Source organism: Dreissena polymorpha, chromosome 7 (genome assembly GCF_020536995.1).
Source record: "Dreissena polymorpha isolate Duluth1 chromosome 7, UMN_Dpol_1.0, whole genome shotgun sequence".
NCBI lineage: Eukaryota > Metazoa > Mollusca > Bivalvia > Myida > Dreissenidae > Dreissena > Dreissena polymorpha.
In genome coordinates, this window is record NC_068361.1 from 19,088,152 (window position 1) to 19,110,917 (window position 22,766).

General features: G+C 36.4%; 2 protein-coding genes across 5 annotated transcripts in view; one reads left to right on the forward strand and one right to left on the reverse strand.

The window, feature by feature from the left end:
- Nucleotides 1–6,266, reverse strand: part of LOC127837806 (solute carrier family 49 member 4 homolog) — a 583,680-nt gene extending 577,414 nt beyond the window's left edge. The window contains exons 1-3 of one of the 4 annotated variants that reach the window (XM_052365204.1): nt 6,142–6,266; nt 4,386–4,649; nt 1,149–1,308 (exon numbers count right to left, since the gene is read on the reverse strand). In XM_052365204.1, coding sequence (XP_052221164.1) covers nt 1,149–1,308; nt 4,386–4,592 — 367 coding nt within the window. In that variant the 5' untranslated portion in view covers nt 4,593–4,649; nt 6,142–6,266. Of the gene's footprint in view, nt 1–862; nt 1,309–1,571; nt 1,723–4,385; nt 4,650–6,019 lie in introns of those variants that run through there. The other 3 variants (XM_052365203.1, XM_052365207.1, XM_052365206.1) reach the window with 3 other exon arrangements.
- Nucleotides 1–22,766, forward strand: part of LOC127837799 (G-protein-signaling modulator 2-like) — a 616,832-nt gene that overhangs the window by 557,010 nt on the left and 37,056 nt on the right. The gene's annotated exons all lie outside the window — the stretch shown is intronic.

Consider the following 22,766-nt stretch of genomic DNA (forward strand, 5'->3'; position numbering starts at 1 on the left):
GCAGTAGCAGCAGCAGCAGCAGTAGCTGCTATAGCAGCAGCATTATTAGTAGTTGTTGTAGTAGTAGTATTAGCTGCAGTAGAAGCAGTAACAGCAGCATCAGTAGCAATATGGGCTTCCATGCTGAGCTTAGAACCAGAAGAAAGCATGTGTTTATTGCATGGAATGTTAGCCGAAAAAAAACATCTTAATGTAACTTGAACACTAACACGTGGGTGTAAAAAATAGAGTTAACCCAAACGACTATACTCGCAACAAGCACGCACCAATTACTGAATTTGGACTACTACTCTAGTAGTGCTATTATTACTGCTGCAGCTACTACTACTACAACAACTATTTCTACTGCCAATGTTGGTGGTGATGGTGCTGCTACTGCAATGCTACTGCTACTATTACTTCTACTACTTCTAATACTACAAATATTACTGCCGCTACTACCAGTCCCACTACCACTACCACTTTAACCAGTCTCATTACCACTACCGCTACTACCCTCACTACTACTACTACTACTACTACTACTGCTACTACTACTACTACTACTACTACTACTACTACTACTACTACTACTACTACTACTACTACTACTACTACTACTACTACTACTACTACTACTACTTCTACTTCTACTACTACTACTACTACTGCTATTACTGCTGCTACTGCTGTTGCTGTTACTGTTTCTGCTACTGCTGCTGCTGCTACTACTGCTGCTGCTACTGCTGCTGCTGCTATTACTGCTGCTGCTACTCTTGCTGCCGATACTGCTGCTTCTGCTTCTGCTGCTGCTGCAGCTACTACTACTATTAAAACAACTACAACTACTGCTACTGTTGGTATAATTTATGCATTCACAGCCGTTAAGACGTTTTTATTGACAATGATAACATAAGTAATATACGAGCCTCGCTCTGGGAAAACAGTATTAAATGCATGTGCGTAAAGTGTCGTCCATTTGTTCTCATACAGTCAACGAAAGATTATCAGGGACGGCAATTTCAACTGTTTACTTTTACTGTATTTTCGTTTTAACGTTTGACAGTGTCCCATCTGTAGGTATACTATGATGAAGGCCTAACACTGCCTGCAATATAGGTCACCTATGATTAAGGAAAACCACTGACTCATATGTAACGATAGGTCACCTATAATGAAGGCCATGGCGACGCCAAAGTCGTTGGAAAAGACGCGATGGACGTCGCAGTCGTCCGCTGATCCGGCGGAAACCAGACCGCTGACAGCTTTGCGGGAGCGGCATACGGAACTGACCCGCCGAACCCGATCAGGAGGCCACAATTCGACAGCCTGCAACAAATCCACAAACGTTACTAAACAGGTTAAGCAGGCCATATATTTCTTTGATTTGCGTAGAGTGTCATCCCTGATCAGCGTGTGCTGTTCTCACAGGCTAATCAGGGACGACTCTTTCCGCATTGACTGGATTTTTGTTTAGAAGAGACCTACTGTAAAATAAGAATTTCGTTTAGCGGAAAGTGAGCGATATGCACAGGCTAATCTGTGATGACACTTAACGCATTTAAATCCAATGATGTAGCCTGCGGTTGAACCTTTCACATCCATGAATTAGCACATGGGTATCACGGTGACTGTGGAGGTGATGTTGCCGTAGTTGGCAAGCATGCCGATGTTGCTGTCCTGCCAATTGAACGTCACTTCCGCCGACTCCGTGATCGGACCCCACGTGTTCCAGGTGAACGTCTGTAGAAATGCAAGGCAGGGATAGGGTAGTCTTATGTGTTTGATCTGTGGGACTATGCAACAATATTTCAGTCATAAAACTGAAGTTAGTCATTTGGTATTAATCTAGCTTTATAACTACAATGAACATTTAAACACGTGTTACAGGCGACCGCCTGTGGAATAGCATGACAGGTGTAGTGTTTTGCTATGATTTGGAAAAACAAGGCAAGGATAGGGTTTTATGGATCGTGTTGTGTTTTGGGGTTTCGCCCTATTAATTAGTATGTCTGCAATATTCAGTCATAATTATTTAACTTCTAGGCACAATATTATGACAAACAAGAAATATCTTTTAAAAAAGATATACGGCGTTGATTGTGGTTGGAGTTGGTGAAAGGATAAGAGTTCAATGAATGAGAACAAAGATAGCGAATGTCTTTTTCTGAGCAGTTCTTAGCTGCATCACACGCAGTTCGGGATGTTACGCGGAGTTTTCGCGGCTTATTTTACATAATAACATATTGCTGGTCATAAACCTGTAGATACAAAACAGTAAACCCAAAGAAGGATGGAAGTGAAATTAAAACATATGAGTCAACCGGCCACACGCGAAGTATCCGTACATATTTTAAATATTTATACGCACGTTCTTCGAACAAAGCTGTTTTAGTGGTTTGTCGGGCATTGCAATTTGATTCGATTTTTAACAGTATCGAGAATCATCGCGCTCATGCTTAATACATTAGTCAATATGGTGGTATAATTCTTGTTAAATTAATCCCAAAAAATATGTATTATTGTATTGTTGAAAACATTAAGAATCTATTATTGACATACCATAATTATATCGCTGAATATTTCCATTTAACATATTTCTGGTCTAAAGAAAATTCCACTTCACCTAGTTCACGCGATAGCGTCTATATTACATAACGATTGTTTTACTGGCCGCAAACTGACCCTGACACCTTGCGGGTCGGAATGCAATGCATTTAAGTGAGGCCACGCTTCCACTTCTGGAACAACGGCTTGTTTAAAACTTTATACTTTTACATGTTAAATGTTCACTTTCGAAAACAATTTAAAATGGTTTGGCCAAACGAATATCAGGGTAGGGTAAAACGATACATTTATGAACTTAAATATACTAGAACACAGACAGGAATATGGACGTAATTACTAAATATGAGAACATAGCCTTTAAGTACAAACGCTCTAGCGCTGCCAATCCTCTCAAAATAGAAGGTGCACGCACAAACTGTATTGATGTCGAGTGTAAAACTTTCTATCTATCAAGCCTTTTCATTAGAGATAAAATTGTTTCATGCTGAACACGCAGTTGAACAGTGTTACAAAGACGCGGTCATGTTTCCAATGTTCTGGTGGTATGCTCAAATCAGCCAATGGAATAAATGAAGTGTATTTATACGTGTCTAGCCGCGGGAAATTTTATTTGAATTTTATTGGACACTTACAAAGGTCAGATACGGTCAAAAGTGACGTTAAACAGCTACGCCGAAAAATGATCACTAAAAATGTTAACAACACATAATGCATATGTTCTTATTAGAACCTTAGATTAATGTATGGGGGATAACTCATTGAGAGTTCCACGTGTTCCCGGCGAAATCCTGTGGAAAAGCCGGTCATATATATGGTTTTGTTATGTATTTGATAATCGCTCTGTGCAAGCCAGTCTTACTCTTTCCGCCTTAACTGAGTTTTCAGTAAGAAGATACTAAACAACACAAAATACCGTACAGCGGCACGTGTCGCAACTGATTGGCCTGTGTGGACTGCGCAGGCTTATCTGGGAAAACACTTTACCCACATGCATTAAGCCCTGTTTTCTCAGAGCAGAGCTCATTGGGATTGTTGCGGTATTCATTCATATTTCAGTCATATTACTTGTATTAGCCATGTTCTGGTAAGATAGGTTTGTTAATACAATTATCATTTGTAATGTACCCAAATGCGTCGTAAACAATACATTGTGCAAATAGTGTTTAGAATGTGGATGGTGTGTTATGGTCAAGGCAATTCTCTCTAATTCGGCGTGAATATGTTAAAATGAATTTACTAAACGTTTGATTGCTTTCTTATAAATACTCACGTTTGCAATGAAATTTGATATATTATAATAAAAAATTGGTAAATTGAAAAAATAATAAAATGAAATTTAAAAGTATACGGATATTTACGTTTGATTCGTTATAGACACAATTTCTTTCAATTATTCATGTGCTTGTTTTTGCTGGCAAACGATTCATATTTAATCTTTCAGGAAGTTAATAATATGAGCCGCGTCTTGGGAAAACTGACCTTTAATAATTCATGTGCGTAAAGTTTTGTCCGAGATAAGCTGTGCGGTACGCACATGCTCGTCAGGGACGACACTTTTGACTAGATTGAAATAATTTCGTTTAAACGAGATTTCTTTAAAATAAATAAACGACAGAAAATATCGTCCCTGATTTGCCTGTGCGGACTTCACAGGCTTATTTGGGATGACAATTTACGCAAAAGCATAAATCCGAGTTTCCCCACAATGGACCTCAGGGTACATTTTGAATAAGATTACACTCAATATCATACTTTCTTTTTTTTAAACAGAGCAATGTAACCTGTATGAAGCTTCCAAGACTGAACACAAATAGAATGTACCAGCGCCGCTTAAATACCGCTGTTGTCGGGATTGGCTCCTGGACACTTCCGGAACCTGAGGAGCCGCTCCCGGAGACATGTTCGCTGTTTCCAAAGACGACCGCACCATGCTTCGGGACGGCGATTCCATAGCCTGCCAACCGGGAACTTCCGGCGCCTGCGTTGTCCGCCCTTCGCAAGGGTTGTCGCTCGCCGATTTTGTTCGTCGGAGCGACTGCCCACATACCCGAGAGGGACGGATGCTACTCACCGATGCACTAAGAAGCCACGGGGATCAGCAACTGTTAAAGAACATTCATTCACATCCTCTGAATTGTCTTGATTAAAGGGGCCTTTTCACAGATTTTGGCATGTTTTGAAGTTTGTCATTAAATGCTCTATATTGATAAATGTAAAAATTGGATTTAAAAAGCTCCAGTAAAAAATCAAGAATAAAATTTAAAAAAGGAAAAAAAATAGTAGCCCGCAGCAGGGCTCGAACCAGTGACCTCCGGAGTAAAAACCAATAAGACCGCTCAGCCATCCTGCCAAGTATGTATGAACGACGTATTTTATACTTTATATAAGCAATCTTCGTAGTTTCACAAAATTAAACGACAACAACAGAACTGTCCACATTATTCAATCGTTTCGCGTTGCAACGCTTTATAATGTTTAGGGTTTTAAATCGTCAAAAGATGCATATAATTTCTATATTAGACCATGGTAAATGACTAAATGTTCAGTATTACTGTTTCCTCATACATATCCTAACTAAAACGAAAATTTACGAATCTGAAACAACTTTTTTCAAATGTGTCAATTTACCAAAACGTGAAAAGATCCCTTTAAATTTATTTTTATATTTGCAGACCTCTTTTTTCAAACAATAGGGCCTTGTTAATGGTATTCAATGATCGAACATGAACCATTTGTGTGATAATCAAAATCACATATGTATTACATCGAACCTTTACCAATATACGATGTCTAGAATGACCATATGTCCAGCTTGCTCATTTTAAAAAGCAATAAATTTAGCGTCTAGACTTGATAACAATGTATCTAGAATACTTAAACTGTGCGGTAATACCATTGCTAATTAAATTACTTCAATGATTATTGAACGTATTGAGAATGGAACTTTTCAGGACCAAATTAACACTTTCGCACAAAGGTTAAGATATCAGTCATGAAAACAAATGTGTAGGCTAATTACCTCACTGCAAACCATATAACAATCTTTGAGAAATACTTGAGAAATATTTGAGAGATACAATGCAATGAAAAACTAGATATGTTTTCTCTCAGATTAAACAACTAGGGCATGCAGATTTGTTTGTAAACAAAAGCGAGGGCATTGATGGAATACTGCGAGATAAGTCGATATACATGTTACGTACTTGATTTTGACCTTCGAATTAGGCGAACACAGATCATTAGAACTTTAGGATGGTAAAGCATCACTACACGTATTGTCTATTTTCAATGTGAAGCAATTCATAACAGTCACAAGTTATAACTATAAATGGATAGAGATGCATTATCAGTTTAGACTTGACGGTTATAATATATACACGATATGGTTTGTATCATACATGTAGATCTATATAGAATATTTACCAACCATGAACGTGTTAACAAGACTTACAATGAACACAATACATGTTACCTCAAATATGTGGTGCTACAAGCTTATGCTGGCCCCATGATTGTGATGATTTGGATAGAAACCAACACGAACCCTTTCTTGAATGATGTATGTCCATTTAGAAACGTATACATAGAACTCACCGCACGAGAAATTACTTGGTCACCGCATCAAGTTTGAATGTACCGGTTAAGATAAAAGTGCGTATGACCGTACAATATCGCCGATATGGTCGGTGAGCAGGGTATTGACTTTAGAGTGCTTGAGCGGTAGGCAGTCCGATTAGCACAGTGTGGTTGATACACGCTCTTCTCACCGAGACGACCCGGGTTCAATCTCCGATCTAGTAATCATATGCTTTTGGTTAGTAGTCACAATACCGGGTAGTTGGGGTCTCCTCTGGGTACTCCGACTATCTCCTACAACACCAAAATTGACAATCTGTCAGTAACGACGAAATGGCTGGATACTGCAATTACCGGTATAACACTATTCGTCACGGCGAAATAGCTGGATACTGCAATTACCGATATAACACTATTCGTCACAACTTGCGTGAGTCTAGTAAGCTACTTAGGTACATGTATGGGTGCGAGAACACAATCTGGATCCACCCATTATTAAACCTCAAACTTCGAAATGAACACACACACGTTCAATCAGCAAGCAATTTACTACTCATCAGCGAATTTTTTTAATTTATTTCCAGAAGAGTGTTTGGTAAGTCGAAACAATCAAACACATGGTCCCGAGAGGACGTGGAGAGTATTTTCTGGAATGTGGCGAGAACGTGGGTATGTGGCGACGTTATGAGCATGCGCACTACTTATTAGTCTAAGTTTTCGGACACTTAAAAATAATTTTAAAAAGTCGTGACCGAAAATGCAGATACGGTAAATATTCAAAAAATGCAGTGTCCGAAAATTTAGAGACATTAAATGTCCGAAAATTATAATGATATTGAAATAAAACCAATAACTCAAATCACAATAGTGTTTCTACGTTGAAATAAATACAACTTCAAAGCTTTCTAACTCTTGCCTGAAATGATACAGAACAAAAAAGTTAAATCATTAAACATACTGCTTCCTTAATAGGAATAATTTAAAAGGCTGTTGGATGAAGCGATTGTTTTCTGCCGGCATACACGGTTATTTAGCCAATTACGCAAATGTTAATTAATTATGGTCCATTGCCGCCAGGTATGCGTCTCCCATGTTTTATGACCTTAATTCTTTTGTAAAAAACATGATTAAAGTGGTACAAGATAAACGAAAACAGTGTAGAAATCTGTTAAAATAGCGCTGTTAAATATACTGTCCGAAAATTTAGAGTCATTAATGATAGACGAAAACGCGCATGTCCGAAAATTAAGAGTCACGAAAAATAATTATTTTGGACAAAAAAGGACGTGTACGAAAACTTACAGTAATAACGGTAGACGGAGATGACCTTCAAGAACATGTACGTATTGCGAACCTTATAGAGATCGCATTCACATATTAAAGACATTAAAGAGAAACATTGTAAAGAGTTCCTGGGTTTATGGTCGACTTTTTCGTGCACTGATGTTTGTGCGGCGTAACTTATGGATATGCACCGCTTACTTTGTACGCCAGTAGTCCATACAATGTAGTATTTAATTGTATATGAGCCTCGCTCTGGGTAAACAGGGACTGTGTGTATGATGTCGTTGCAGATTGACCTAGCAGGGACGAAACTCTACGCTTTTAAGGTATTTTTTAGTTTAATGGAAAACTAATTTTGTCCATGTATTGCCATTTCCTAGGTCTGATTGAACAGCTGCGATGTGAGCATGCACTTGTTAACGTAATCCACACCACATATGTTTGATACCTTGGTATACAGAATTGAAAAATGAAATCCAAGCAGAAATATTAGACACCTTTACATCCTGGTCTAAAACTAGCCATAGCGAAGGATTACCTAGCCCTCTGGCTACTGGTGACAGATACTTAGCTGATATAACAGTTTGAGTTCAGTCGTGAACCTAGTTATCATGGAAAATTCTAGACGCTTTCAAAGAAAACTGGGCTTAGTGCGTGTGCGTTAAATGTCATCCTCACACGATCATCAGGGACAAGACTATCCGTAAACACCGGGCTGTCGTTTAGAAGCTACCTACCATAAACGATAAATTTCGTTTAAGCTAAAAGTGTCGTCCCTGATTAGTCTGTGCGGACTGGAAGATTCTAATAAACTTACTACGTGAAGTGTTAATCAGATCTCGGTTCACAATATTATCTATTCTTACCGCTTGTGTTGGTGTTGTTACAGGCAATTATTTCAAAACGATTTTGCGAGGCACAAACCATTCATTCAATACAAACCTGTGCCAAAAATATGGATTTCAGTAATGATTTTGATATATTCTACATATGACAAAGTGGTGGACTTCAATAATGCACTTATTTGTATCAATCCTGATATTTATAAAAGCCTTACAGACATGTGTGATTGTGTGTATGCATATTGTTTGCCAGACATAGCTTGAGGTACAACTTGGTGTAGTGTCGCCGATTTGACATGTAGATTGTACTGTGTCTAACCTGCCATAGCAAACGGCATGGATGTTTATGTTGAAGCAAGTCGTATTTTACAGACTGTTTTAAGCAAAAGGGCATCAATTAAGACTCAAGTTTATTCGTCTTTGATACAGGTGTGTTTCGTCGTGAAAGCATCTTATACGACATGTTGCACATCATGTCAATAATATATATAATTTTCTGGGTGTATGCTTCGGATAATCATTTTTTTCGGACAAGAAGTGTTTTTTCAGGGTCGTGATTTCTTCTCCTTTCAGCTGATTTCCTCTCTTTGCATGTCAAACTTAGTTTACAAATAGTCATTTAACTTAGCTTGATCTGTATAGGAATGAAGAGTTTACTTGAACACTGTAAGGGGGGTTTTGGCTTTTATATTAATCATGCCAACCTTAGAATACGGATCATGTGTTTGGTCCCCTCACCTAAAAAAACATAAAGTTAAATGAAGATGTTCAAAGAAGAGCAACTAAACTAGTGCCATTGGTGGCACATCTACCATACAACCAGAGACTTCGAAAGTTGGGACTAGTCACTCTTGAGTACAGAAGGGACAGGGCAGATATGATCCAAATTTTCAAATCTTTACATAAGCTGGATGATTTAAAATGGGAAAAATTGTTCGATCTTGCTGAGGATAATCTTTGTGGTCATCACTTGAAACTTAGAGGCAAGAATTCCATAAGTAATGTAAGACTCAACACCTTTAGTCAAAGATCAATTCATTACTGGAACAGTTTGGAAGAATCAACAATAGCTGCCACAAGTGTTAATTTGAATCGTTGCTAAATTCTGAGAAATGGAACATTAAAAAGGTTAACCAATCTGTAAATTAAGTAAAATTAACAATTTAACTTTACTTTAAGCGCACTCTAGAGAAGTCTTAACAAAATAGTATATATCAGAGAGAGATTCTAAAGAAGATACCATTTATCAGAGGGGCCATTACAGCATAGCTAATTTACGGCCCAACAGTCCAGGTATCCAGGTATATCCCCTGAGCCTTATGCAAATCTTAAATCACAACTCTGGTTTAGTTGTTTCTGTTCCTAAATCATTCATGCCAGACGTCCTGATCTTGGCAGGTCAGTCCCACTTTTGTCCCTGCGTCCCGATATGAGACAATTTGTCCTGATGGACATTTGTAAAAAACAACATGCGTTATATAAATTCACAATAAAATTCGCTATTCAAACTTTGTCTGACTTAAATTTACATCGCTTATCCCTTTCTTGCCCCCTATTGAAAAACTTTTTCTACTATGCGAGTTTTTTTACACCTTGTCAGCAATTTGATAGGTATTTTGTGATTTTATGATGAATAAACACCATGTGGTCTTTATAAACAGGGTCGCTTATTGCTATCGATAGATGCAACATAGGACATGTGAAATAAAAGCCAACTGCTTTTGTATTACATATCATCATCAAATCCAGTCATTCTGTTATGAGGTATTCAGTATATTATACCACCTGAGCCTTAAAAGATGTCAGATTTTGTAAATCAAACAAATTGAGTGCTGACCGATATAAATTTATGTTTCACATAAATTTACTATTTTTAACTGATTTTCAGAAAATAGTTTGTGCATATTGCATCAATCTAAATTTAGAGTAAATTGATAATTGGTTAAATAAGAACAGTGCTCGAAACGTGTTGTGTTTATGAAGTTCATGAACACATTTATGGTCAAAATTTGCCAACAATTATGAGTTTTTGTAAGTAATATACATGTACTGGTTGCTGACTAATTTAAACACAAGTGTAATGATTGATCCCTTAAGTTGTCCCGCTTTTGTCAATTTCCGTCTTTTTTATGAATTGTCCCGATTTGCACTTGAACATTTCTGGCATGTGAGTCAGCAATACAAATACTAAGATATAAAGATTCCATATTGTCAACTATTATTCCATGTAATAATAATCTTTTGATGGAAATGTTAAAAATCCAAAGAACTCTTTATCGATTTAATTCAAGGTTCAGTTTAGTGACAAGGTTGGGTGTGTTAAAGCTTATGACATAAACATTTTATCCTTCGATTTGGGGTACAGTTTTTTTGTTGCACAAATAAAGCGTGATTTAAATACAAGCCTAGGGAGTATCATTTAAGTTGAGGACCAAACTTGATATTTCATGTTAGGAATGAAAGTCAGATAATGAAATTATTTTTTTATGGTTCAGGATTTACTTTTGACCCACAACAAACTGGATTGATAATTAATTTATTTTTATTTGTAAAATGTCCCTGAAACACTGTAAAAATGTTTAAACAAACGTTAATGACTCTGTCACTGGTTTGATATGTTATAACATTTGAGTGATACTGTAAAGTTTGAACCATGGACTAGCGTATATTTGGTTCATATGAAGTTGAAAAACCATCAATATGTCACATTTAAAAGTGTAAAAAAAAATAGGAACTTAACTTGTTTTGGAAATTTTCATTCAAAAGAACATTTTTGTTGTAGACAAATCCACAGCCTTTAGATTCTCTATATCTCACTTATTGAGCATATACATTTTATTATCACAAGCCATACCCTGTTTCCTATGTAATATAACCATTACAAATATATTTTTTTCTTGCACATGTGTAATATACTTTTTAAGCGTTTTCATTGGCTTAGTTTTTGTTTATTGACCAATCGCTCTTTGTTATTTTGCTGAAATGACGTTGCAAGTCAAATGACATCACGAAATTTGAACAGCATTTGGGTTTTATCATTATGTTTGCCTGAATATTTATTTATTTTGCTCATTTAAAAGCATGTGATAAAAAAGATCTGACGCTCATTGCCATATCATACCATATTTGATTAAACTCGCCCAGGAAATGTGTTAGTAATCTTGCTTAAGGCTCGCTTACAAACAAAATTCCTGAATTAGTTTGATAAAATATAGTATGATATGGCAACTCCGAGTCTCGTGCCAGATCCTATATATATGAGTGATGCACTTGATAGAGCTATGTTTTGTAATAAATACAAGATTGTTTATTTCTAGAACAAGAAAGCGCTGTATGCAGTTGTCTGTGAAGTGTTGAAGAATGCCCCCATATTGAAGCAGATTGCTGGCCAGTGTGAGGGTTTCCTGCGAGACAAGCAACTTAAACATGACGAACACTTGGCCTTGGTGCTGCTGTATGAACACATGTTTGGTAGGGGAGTGCGAGGCAGATTCAAGGTACATAGAGAATTGAGGGCCATTCCAATAGCTTGTCTGCCAGTTGCAATTTAAGCAATTTATTATTTAATATTTTGTCTGCAAACATTGCAATAAAAATTGATTAAAGAAGCGTAAGTTACTTATTTATTTATTTTTGAAATCTGGTCCAGTTTTTTATTTCAGATTTCTTATTGTTCTAAATAATATATTGATTAAGTTTAGCATGGCAAAGGCAGTGTACAGAGCCACAAGTGCTAGTATTTCTTTCCTATGTTCATAAGCTGGTATTCATAAGCAACAGTAAATTTCCATTTTTAACGTTATTCATATTTTACTATAAACCAAATGAAAGCATTCAACATAAAGTTGTGCTTTTAAATGTAACTATGATACAACTATTATAGATCTAACCAGAGTTATAAATATATTTGTTTTGGATATTTTTTAACTTGCATGTCAGTGTGTAAGCATACACTTGTAATGTTAATTCTCAGTTTGATGACTTAATTGCTTGTCAAAAAAAGGTTGCATGACTTGGCATCACGCAGTGTGGTTGAATGACTTTGCATGTACGCAGTGTTCTCCAGAATATTGGCAGCCAGCAACTTTACAGGTTACTTACAATCTTGGCCCCCAAAATATAAATTCAAAAATGCCTGTTTTAGTTCTCAGTTGCTGACTACTTCAAAAATATGCCTGGCTACTCAATTGTTTATTGAAAACTCTAACATAAGGTGACCGTTGATGTTGAAATTCAGGTGTTTATGGCGAGACACAAGACAGGTCTTCATGCAGCATGTGAGAGACTAAAGATAGAAGCAGGGGTAAGTGATCTCAAACAGCTCTTAACAAACACACAACCTGAAGGTAATGCACATGTAAATATAATTGATTATAGACAGATCAGGATTTCACCTTGCTATTTTAATGGGAGTCTAGAAAGCACAAGTTTGCAAGAAAATATGTTTCAAAGTTCTTTTTTTCTTAATGTTTCAAAGTTATTCAAGGTTTTCATATAACAATACATACAGTAGGCCAAAGAGTCAAGTGGACTAAGTAAGCATACAGTTCATCAAACCCCATTATACAAATGAATAGTTGAGTTAAACCCTGTTAGAGGGAGGCATTTTCCTCAGCTGAGATGGTTTTTATGCCCCCGGTAGGGTGGCATATAGCAGTTGAACTGTCAGTCCGTCTGTCTGTCTGTGTGTCTGTCCGAAAACTTTACCATTGGCCATAACTGTTGCAATATTGAAGATAGCAACTTGATATTTGGCATGCATGTGTATCTCATGAAGCTGCACAGTTTGAGTGTTGAAAGGTCAAGGTCATCCTTCAAGGTCTCAAGGTCAAAGGTCACAAAACTAAATCCAAGGGAAGTAACAAGCTTTTAAGGGAGATAATTTCTATTATATATCATTTGGCAAGTACAGATCAATTTCACAAGGGAAGTTATATTTTTTTCAAGAATATAATATAAAAAAAATAAGGTCATCCTTCAAGGTCAAAAGTAAAAAATACAATCCAAGGGAAGTAATAAGCTATAAAAGGGAGATCATTTCTAAACCTGCCAAATTATATATTGAAATTTAATTTCAAAGCGGCGCAATAGGGGGCATTGCGTTTCTGACGAACACATCTCTTGTTACCCCTACTTTTATATTCAAGTGTGATGACTTTGAAATATTGCTTATGGTTTCAATATTTTTGACATTAGTGGAAGGGTCTATTTTTTCTGCTGCAGAAAATTTAAATGAGCTTATTCATGATTTGAGTGCTGGCATGGGGCTTGTTAAATTTCAGTGATTGTTTTTAGCTCACCTGAGCACAACGTGCTCATGGTGAGCTTTTGTGATCGCCTATTGTCCGTCGTCGGTTGTCCATTGTGCGGCGTCAACATTAACCTTGTTAACTCTCTAGAGGCCACAGTTATTGTCCAATCTTCATGAAATTTGGTCAGAAGATTGGTCTCAATGATATCTTGTGGTCTCAATGATATCTTGGATGAGTTTTAAAATGGTTACGTTTGCTTGAAAAACATTGGCAGCCAACAGGCGGAGCATTTTTCCTTATATGGCTATAAATGGCTATAGTAAAATCTTGTTAACACAGATGTTTTTTTTAGAAAAAGGGGAAGACGCTGGACGCTGGGTAAAAGGGGAAAATCGAGCGCGAAAAATACATATTTGGGGAAAAAATAAAAACTGTTCATTTCAATGTCTATAACTCGCCTACATACTTCAGGTTTGTTTTTTATAGAAAACAGAGACATGTCTCTGAGCTTTTTGTTCATAAACACATGAACAAGTATGATATTAAAGTCAAAGTCCTAATAAAGTTGCAGGGGTAGATCTAATAATGGGAAATTTTTCAACTGGGGCCGGGGAACGATTTCAATATTGTGATTTCAATTTCATGATGAATGGGTTGACGATCTAGATCTGCTACAGTATTGGAAGGGAAAGGTGTGGCAGCTGCCGATTGTCTACTTTCACTTTCACAATAATCCGACAGTATTAATCGATGCTGATTACATGTACCTCCGAATCCTGCTGGGTTTCAACGGTTTTTGATGATTCATTCTTAAAAAATGCTTCAACACAATTAATATTTTCCGAGTCCGAACGTTTTATTTTGTTCGTGTATGAACGCCAATTGTGAGACTTTTTTTCTGTTTTAACGTTTATACCCATCTTGGCTTTCACATAACCCGGATGAAAACTCGACTGGTTTCCGGTAATTAATTGACGAATCACCCTTCTCGCGCAAGACCGGAATCCAGTAAAATAGTCACATGATTAATACGATTAGTTGCCCGGTTTCCATGACGTAATTTAAGAGCTATATATAGAATCACTGGGATTCCCAGATTTGAGTGTTCGTCGGGAGAGAGAGAGCGAGATCGTTGAACATGGTACAAATACGATAAGTGTCGACTTCCCAAAAGAAAGAAAAAAACATTTCTTTGAGGGTAAAATATTATAATTTGGTGAAAAATTATATTTTTGGAGGGGAAATGGTAGTTTTAGGGGAAAAATTCTGGTAGGGGAAGACGCCGATTATCGGCGTCACTTTCTTAGTAAAAAAACCCCCTGTAACACTCTAGAGGCCACATTTATTGTCTGATCTTCATGAAACTTGGTCAGAAGATTCATCCCAATAATATCTTGGACGAGTTTGAAAATGATGCCGGTTGGTTGAAAAACATGGTCACCAGGGGGCGGGGCATTTGTCCTTGTATGGCTATAGTAAAACCTTGTTAACACTCTAGAGGCCACATTTATTTTCCGATCTTCATGAAACTTGCTCAGAAGATTTGTCCCAATACCATCTTGGATGAGTTCAAAAATGGTAACCTTTGCTTGAAAAACATGGCTGCCAAGGGGCTGGGCATTTTTCCTTATATGGCTATAGTAAAATCTTGTTAACACTCTAGAGGCCACATTTATTGTCCAATCTTCATGAAACTTGGTCAGCAGATTCATATCAATAATATCTTGGACGAGTTAAAAAATGATGCCGGTTGGCTGAAAAACATGGCCGTCAGGGGGTGGAGCATTTTTCCCTACATGGCTATAATAAAACCTTGTTAACACTCTAGAGGCCACATTTATTTACCGATCGTCATGAAACTTTGTCAGAAGATTTGTCTAAATGATATCTCGGATGAGTTTAAAAAATTGTTTTGGTTTCTTTAAAAACATGGCCACAAGGGGGCGGGGCATTTTTCCTTAAAGGTCTATATATGGCTTTTGTAAAACCTTGTTAACACTTTAGAGGCCACATTTATTGTCTGATCTTCATGAAACTCAGTCAGAAGATTCATTTTAATAATATCTTGGAAGAGTTCAAAAATGATGCCGGTTGGTTGAAAAACATGGCCACCACGGGGGCGGGGCATTTTTTTCTTATATGGCTATTGTTAAACCTTGTTAACACTATAGAGGTCACATTTATTTTCTGCTTATCATGAAACTTAGTCAGAAGATTTTTCCCAATGATATCTTGGACTAGTTCGAAAATGGTTTTGGTTGCTTTAAAAACATGACCACCAGGAGCGGGGCATTTTTCCGTATATGGCTATACATGTATATGGCTATAGTAAAACCTTGTTAACACTCTAAAGGCCACATTTATTGTCAAATCTTCATGAAATTTGGTCAGAAGATTGGTCTCAATGATTTCTTGGATGAGTTCGAAAATAATTATGTTTACTTGAAAAACATTGCTTCCAAGGGGCGGAGCATTTTTTATTTTTCCTTATATGGCTATAGTAGAATCTTGTTAACACTCTAGAGGCCACATTTACCTTCCGATCTTCTTGAAACTTAGTCAGAAGATTTATCCACATAATATCTTGGACGAGTAAAATGACCATTTCCAATATATGACCTTAAAATTCCCAATTGAAGGTTTCCAAAATAAACCAATTTTGTTATGCCCCCGGATCGAAAGATCGGGTGTATATTGTTTTTGGCTTGTTTGTCTGTCATTCATTCATTGTGTGTGTCCCAAAACTTTTACCTTGGTTAAAGTTTGATAACTTTTGCAATATTGAAGATAGCAACTTGATATTTGGCATGCATGTGTATCTCATGGAGCTGCACATTTTGAGTGGTGAAAGGTCAAGGTCATCCTTCAAGGTCAAAGATCAAATCTATGGCTTCAAAGCGGCACAATAGGGGGCATTGTGTTTTTGACAAACACATCTCTTGTTAAGTTTCAACATTTAGTTTATCTCCCATTAAGCTCTTAAAGTTAAACTTTATTAAATGTATTCTCAATTTTAAAGCATTTGTTAGCCAAAAACACAACACTTATTTCCCAATTTACGCCGGAAAGACCCAATTTAACCAAATCCAAAGGGACCCACCCCCATTCCCAAAATGTTAAAAAAAACAACTGAGACGGTCTCCTACACTTGTCTCATGTTGAGAAAAATTATGAAGCTTTTATAGATTTGGAACCAAGATTCAAACAAACCGTATAAAAATTTAGAGGTCCTGAAGTACAGATTTATTGATTGTGCATACTTTTTTGATTCTCTGCAAATTTTTCTTAGCATTTTAGTAAAACACTGCAAAATAACACAATTTGTATTGAATAAAATATATTTTTGACTTCGCCTTCTGGTAACATTTCCATCAAAATGATGCAAGGCTAATAATTTGCATGAGTCAATAGGTGAGAAAAAAAAAGCAAAACACTTGCATAGAAAAACAGGATTCTGCTTCGATTGAAATCCATGATTGTCATATTAGTTGTTAAAATAGGTAAAGACTTACCTCATGTCTTAACTATGTTACTCATAATGATGTATTACATCATGTTTGTTTCAACCCATAGGCCTGAAATATATATCAGACAGCATTATTTCAGGCAGATATCAATGTAGTGGTATGGTAAAATAATTTATTACGTCATGTTTGTTTCAGCCCACAGTGTCTGCGTGAGATTCTTCAGCCCCAGACTGTTATAGAGGACCCCCACATCCCCAATGTATTGATGTTCCCACCTGGCACTGACCTGCACACACAGCCATTATACATGAATGACTCTATAATTCTGCACGATAAGGTTAGAACATCAGCTTAAAACTATAACCACTGATATACACATGTTAACCCTTAACCACTTATATTACGCATTTTAACTCTTTACCACTTTTAAACACATTTGAATCCTTAACTACATATATACGCATATTAACCCTTTACAACTTATATACACAATTTAACCCTTTACCACTTATATACACATTTTAACCCTTTACCACTTGTATACACATTTTAACCCTTTACAACTTATATACACGTTTTAACCCTTTACAACTTATATATTCATTTTAACCCTTTACAACTTATATACGCATTTTAACCCTTTACAACTTATATACACATTTTAACCCTTTACAACTTACATATACAACTTACATATACAACTTACATATACACATTTTAACCCTTTACAACTTATATACACATTTTAACCCTTTACCACTTGTATACACATTTTAACCCTTTAACCCTTTTAACCATTTTAACCCTTTACCACTTTTATGCACATTTTAACCCTTTACCACTTGTATACACATTTTAACCCTTTACAACTTCTCCTAAACTACTGTTCCAGTTCTGATGAAATTTCACAGGAAAGTTCCTGGGGTAAACCTCTTTCAAATTTGTTCTAATTATGCCCCTGGGGTCAAATTTGACCCTGCCCCGGGGGTCACAAAAATGAAAATTTGCTTATATAAGGCCTATTTTATGAAAACTTTAAAAATAGTCTCGTCCATAACCATTGGGCCTAGGGCTATCAAATTTGGTATGTAAAGACATCTAATAGTCCTCTACCAAATTTCTTCAAATTATGCCCCTGGGGCCAAATTTGACCCTGCCCCGGGGGTCACAAAGTTGAACATATGCTTATATAAGGCCTATTTTGTGAAAACTTAAAAAATCATCTTGTCCATAACCATTGGGCCAAGGGCAAACAAATTTGGTATGTAGAGACATCTAATAGTCCTCTACCAAATTTCTTCAAATTATGCCCCTGGGGTCAAATTTGACACTGCCCGGGGGTCACAAATTGAACATATGCTTATATAGGGTCTATTTTGTGAAAACTTTACAAATCTACTTGTTCATAACCATTGGGCCTAGGGCTACCAAATTTGGTAAGTAGTGACATCTTAGAGTCGTCTACCAAGTTTTTTGTTAAATTATGCCCCTGGGGTCAAGTTTAACCCGCCAGAGGATCACAAAATTGAACCTATGCTTATATAAGGCCTATTTTGTGAAAACTTTAAATATCTACTTTTCCATAACTGTATGGCATAGGGCTACCAAATTTGGTATGTAGTGACATGTAATAGTTCTCTTCTTAGTTTGTTCAAATTATGCCCTTGGGGTCAAATTTGAAACTGCCCGAGGGGTCACAAAATTGAATATATGCTTATAAAGGTCTTATTTTTGAAAACTTTACAAATCTACTTGTCCATAAACATTGGGGCTAGGGCTACCAAATTTGGTATGTAGTGACATCTTATAGTCCTCTACCAAGTTTGTTCAAATTATGCCCCTGGGGTCAAGTTTGACCGTGCCCCCGAGAGTCACAAAATTGAACATATGCTTATATAAGGCCTATTGTGGGAAAACTTTAAAAATATTTTTGTCCATAACGGTATGGCATAGGCTTACTAAATTTGTCATGTAGTGACATGTCATAGTTCTCTTCTTAGTTTGTTCAAATTATTATGCCCCTGGGGTCAAATTTGAAACTGCTCCGGGGTCACAAAATTGAATATATGCTTATAAAGGGCTTATTTTGTGAAAACTTTAAAAATCTCTTGTCCATAACCATTGTCTAGGGCTTACAAATTTGGTATGTAGTAACATCTTATAGTCCTCTACCAAGTTTGTTCAAATTATGCCCCTGGGGTCAAATTTGACCCTGCCCTGGGGGTCACAATATTGAACATATGCTTATATCAGGCCTATTTTGTGAAGACTTAAAAAAATTCTTGTCCATAACCATTGGGTCTAGGGCTAACTTATTTGGTATGTAGTGACATCTTATAGTCCTCTACCAAATTTGTTTAAATTTTATCCCTGGGGTCAAATTTGAACCTGCCCCGGGGGTCACAAAATTGAACATATGCTTATATAATGCCTATTTTGTGAAAATAAAAAAAAAATCTTGTCCATAACCATTAGGCCTAGGGCTACATAATTTGGTATGTAGTGACATTGTATAGTCCTCCACCTAGTTTGTTCAAATTATGCCCCAGTAATGAGATATTTTGAATGTTGGCATTCCTAAAAAACTGTTTTAGTTGAACTTTTTTTAGCTGAATAAGGCAAGCGGCTATTAATTTGCTTTCATTTTAGCAGAAATGTCATGTAAAATCAATGTTAAAGGTATAACAAATATATTTTAGTACTTCTTCTTTATTTCAATTAACAAGTTAAGTCATTTAAATACAGTACTAGTAGCTTAACAGGTAACTTAATTTATAACTTTTTTGTGTCCCTAATTTATTGACCAAAAATCAGATTAGCTTCACTGGTTAATAATTAATATACCAAATATCAGATAAGCAAATCTTGTTTACACTGTAGGCTAGCTGTTTTCCTGCCCATGTGCTATCCCCACTCCCTGGCTCCATGGTGATAGACTGCTGTGCTGCCCCGGGCAACAAAACTACACACCTGGCAGCCATACTAAACAACAAAGGGTGAGAAGATATTCATATCAATAAACATCAGTACAGTCATGCTAAACAAATATGTGTGGGAATATATTTATCTTTATAAGCATTCTAATTTTTGAAGCATTGCATTAAACAAGGACTTAAACATTGCAATAGTTTAAAGTATCCAAATGTAGATTGAGAAATTGATATATATATACATATATATATATATATATATATATATATATATATATATATATATATATATATATATTATATTAGCTACATAATTACATGTACTCTAAATCAAAACATATTTTTTTAAATAAATTAATCCATAAAAAAATCAGTGTTCTTTATAGCAATAGCAATAGCAAAAATTGCACTGCTATATTTGGTATGGCAGGCCTTGAAGAATCTGCTCGACCGTCACACATGCGAGTGAAGTTGATGGTCGGGCGAGAAAAGTTTGTTCAATACTCGCCCAACAAGGGCTGTTTGTAGAACATGCATGCCCCCCATATGGGCTGTCAGTTGTAGTGGCAGCCATTGTGTGATTACGTTTTTTGTCACTGTGACCTTGACCTTCGACCTAGTGACCTGAACAGCAATAGGGGTCATCTGCCAGTCATGATCAATGTACCTATGAAGTTTCATGATCCTAGGCGTAAGCATTCTTGAGTTTTCATCCGGTAACTATTTTACTCTTTTGAGTCACTGTGACCTTGACCTTTGACCTAGTGACCTGAAAATCAATAGGGGTCATCTGCCAGTCATGATCAATGCCCCTATGAAGTTTCATGATCCTAGGTGCAAGCATTCTTGAGTTATCATCCGGAAACCATTTTTCTGTTTCAAGACACTGTGACCTTGACCTTTGATCTAATGACCTGAAAATCAATAGTGGTCATCTGAAAGTCATGATCAATGTACCTATGAAGTTTCATGATCCTAGACGTAAGTATTGTTGTGTTATCATCCGGACACCATTTTACTATTTAAAGTCACTGTGACCTTGACCTTTGACCTAGTGACCTGATAATCAATAGGGTTCATCTGCCAGTCATGATCAATGATCCTATGAAGTTTCATGAACCTAGTTGTAGATGTTCTTGAGTTATTATCCGGAAACCATCTGGTGGGGACGGAGACCCCACGTCACCAGTACATAATATACTAGTAATCTGCAAATGTGATGCTATACTGCATCCAAGAACGAGTCACTGTGACCTTGACCTTTGACCTAGTGACCTCAAAATCAATAGGAGTCATCTGCCAGTCATGATCAATGTACTTATGAACTTTCATGATCCTAGGCCTAAGCGTTCTTGAGTTATCATCCAGAAACCATCTGGTGGACTGACGGACCGACCGACCTACCTACCGACTTACCGACATGTGCAAAACAATATATCCCCTCTTCTTCGAAGGGGGCATAAATATTAATTCAGTTCCAGAACGCCTGCCACATCGATAGAAATTGCGAACAATTTTTCGAACGAACAAAAAATAGGTTTAGTACACAAAGAAACTGCACTTTTGTTTTGACAATAAAAAATGACGTCACGGGCACAGTAAAAATAATTCTCGAAATCGGCTGCGCTCTTTTCGTAGGTGTCAGTGCTCTTAGCTAATGGATTAAAAGTGAAAAAGCAGTTAATTAAATATATTGGTCATGCCGTGAAGAATAAAATTTCATTTTAATGTAAATATCAATAAAGAAATACATAACTGGTTAATTATAATACTTCTTATATTTAATTAAATATAAAGAGAAACAAAAATTATTAATAAACAGAATAATTCGTGATCAGAAGCCTTAGCCAAAATTTACCATATTGTAATCATTTGTCAATCAAGCGTTACAGTCTTTCAGTAAAAGTTTGTCTGAAATATTAAAACTCAGCATGAAAAAGGGTTCTAATTAAAAATATCTGCAAGGTGAAGGAGACAGGGAACAGAAAAAAGGTCACGAAAACGAGAAGCGGAAAGTATTGAGAAAATGAAATAGGTGTAGAAAACGTAACGAAAGCAATTAAAATCCATCAGATAATGTAGTCAATTTGTTTGCAGTTTAGTGTCACTATGTCACGTAGGTAAAAAGGTTGATCATAACTATAACTATATATATATATATTTTTTGATGCAGGGCGAGTAATTAAAGTGAAGGGCCTAGTGAAGGATTGTCAGGCCTACTTGCCCTGCAGGGCGAGTGGCTCTGGAAAAATTCTTCAAGGCCTGTCAGGGGTTGAAGAATGCACTCGACCTCTCGCATATGCTAGTGAAGTTGACGGTCGGGCGAGTAAAATTTGTTAAATACTTGACCGACCGGGCGAGTGCTGTTATTAAGTTGAGAAATATAAATTCAGTTCCAGAACTCCTTCCACATCGATACAATTGCGAACAATTTTTCGAACGAACAAAAAATACGTTTAGTACACTAAAAAACTGCACTTTCGTTTTGACAATGAAAAATGACGTCACGGGTACAGTAAAAATGATTCTCGAAATCGGCTGCGCTCTTTTTCTCGTTGTCAGTGCTCTTAGCTAATCGATTAAAAGTGAATAAAACTGTTAAATATATTGGTCATTCCGTGAATTTTAATGTAAATATCAATAAAACAATAATACATCACTGGTTAATTATAATACTTCTTATATTTAATTAAAAATAAACAGAAAAAATAATTATAAATAAACATGATTAATTCCGAATTTCGAGATCAGAAGCCTTAGGCAAAATTTACCATATTGTAACTGTTTGTCAGTCAAGCGTGTCTTTCAGTAAAAGTTCGTCTGAAATATTAAAATGGAAAAGGGTTCTTTTTTAAAATATCTGCAAGG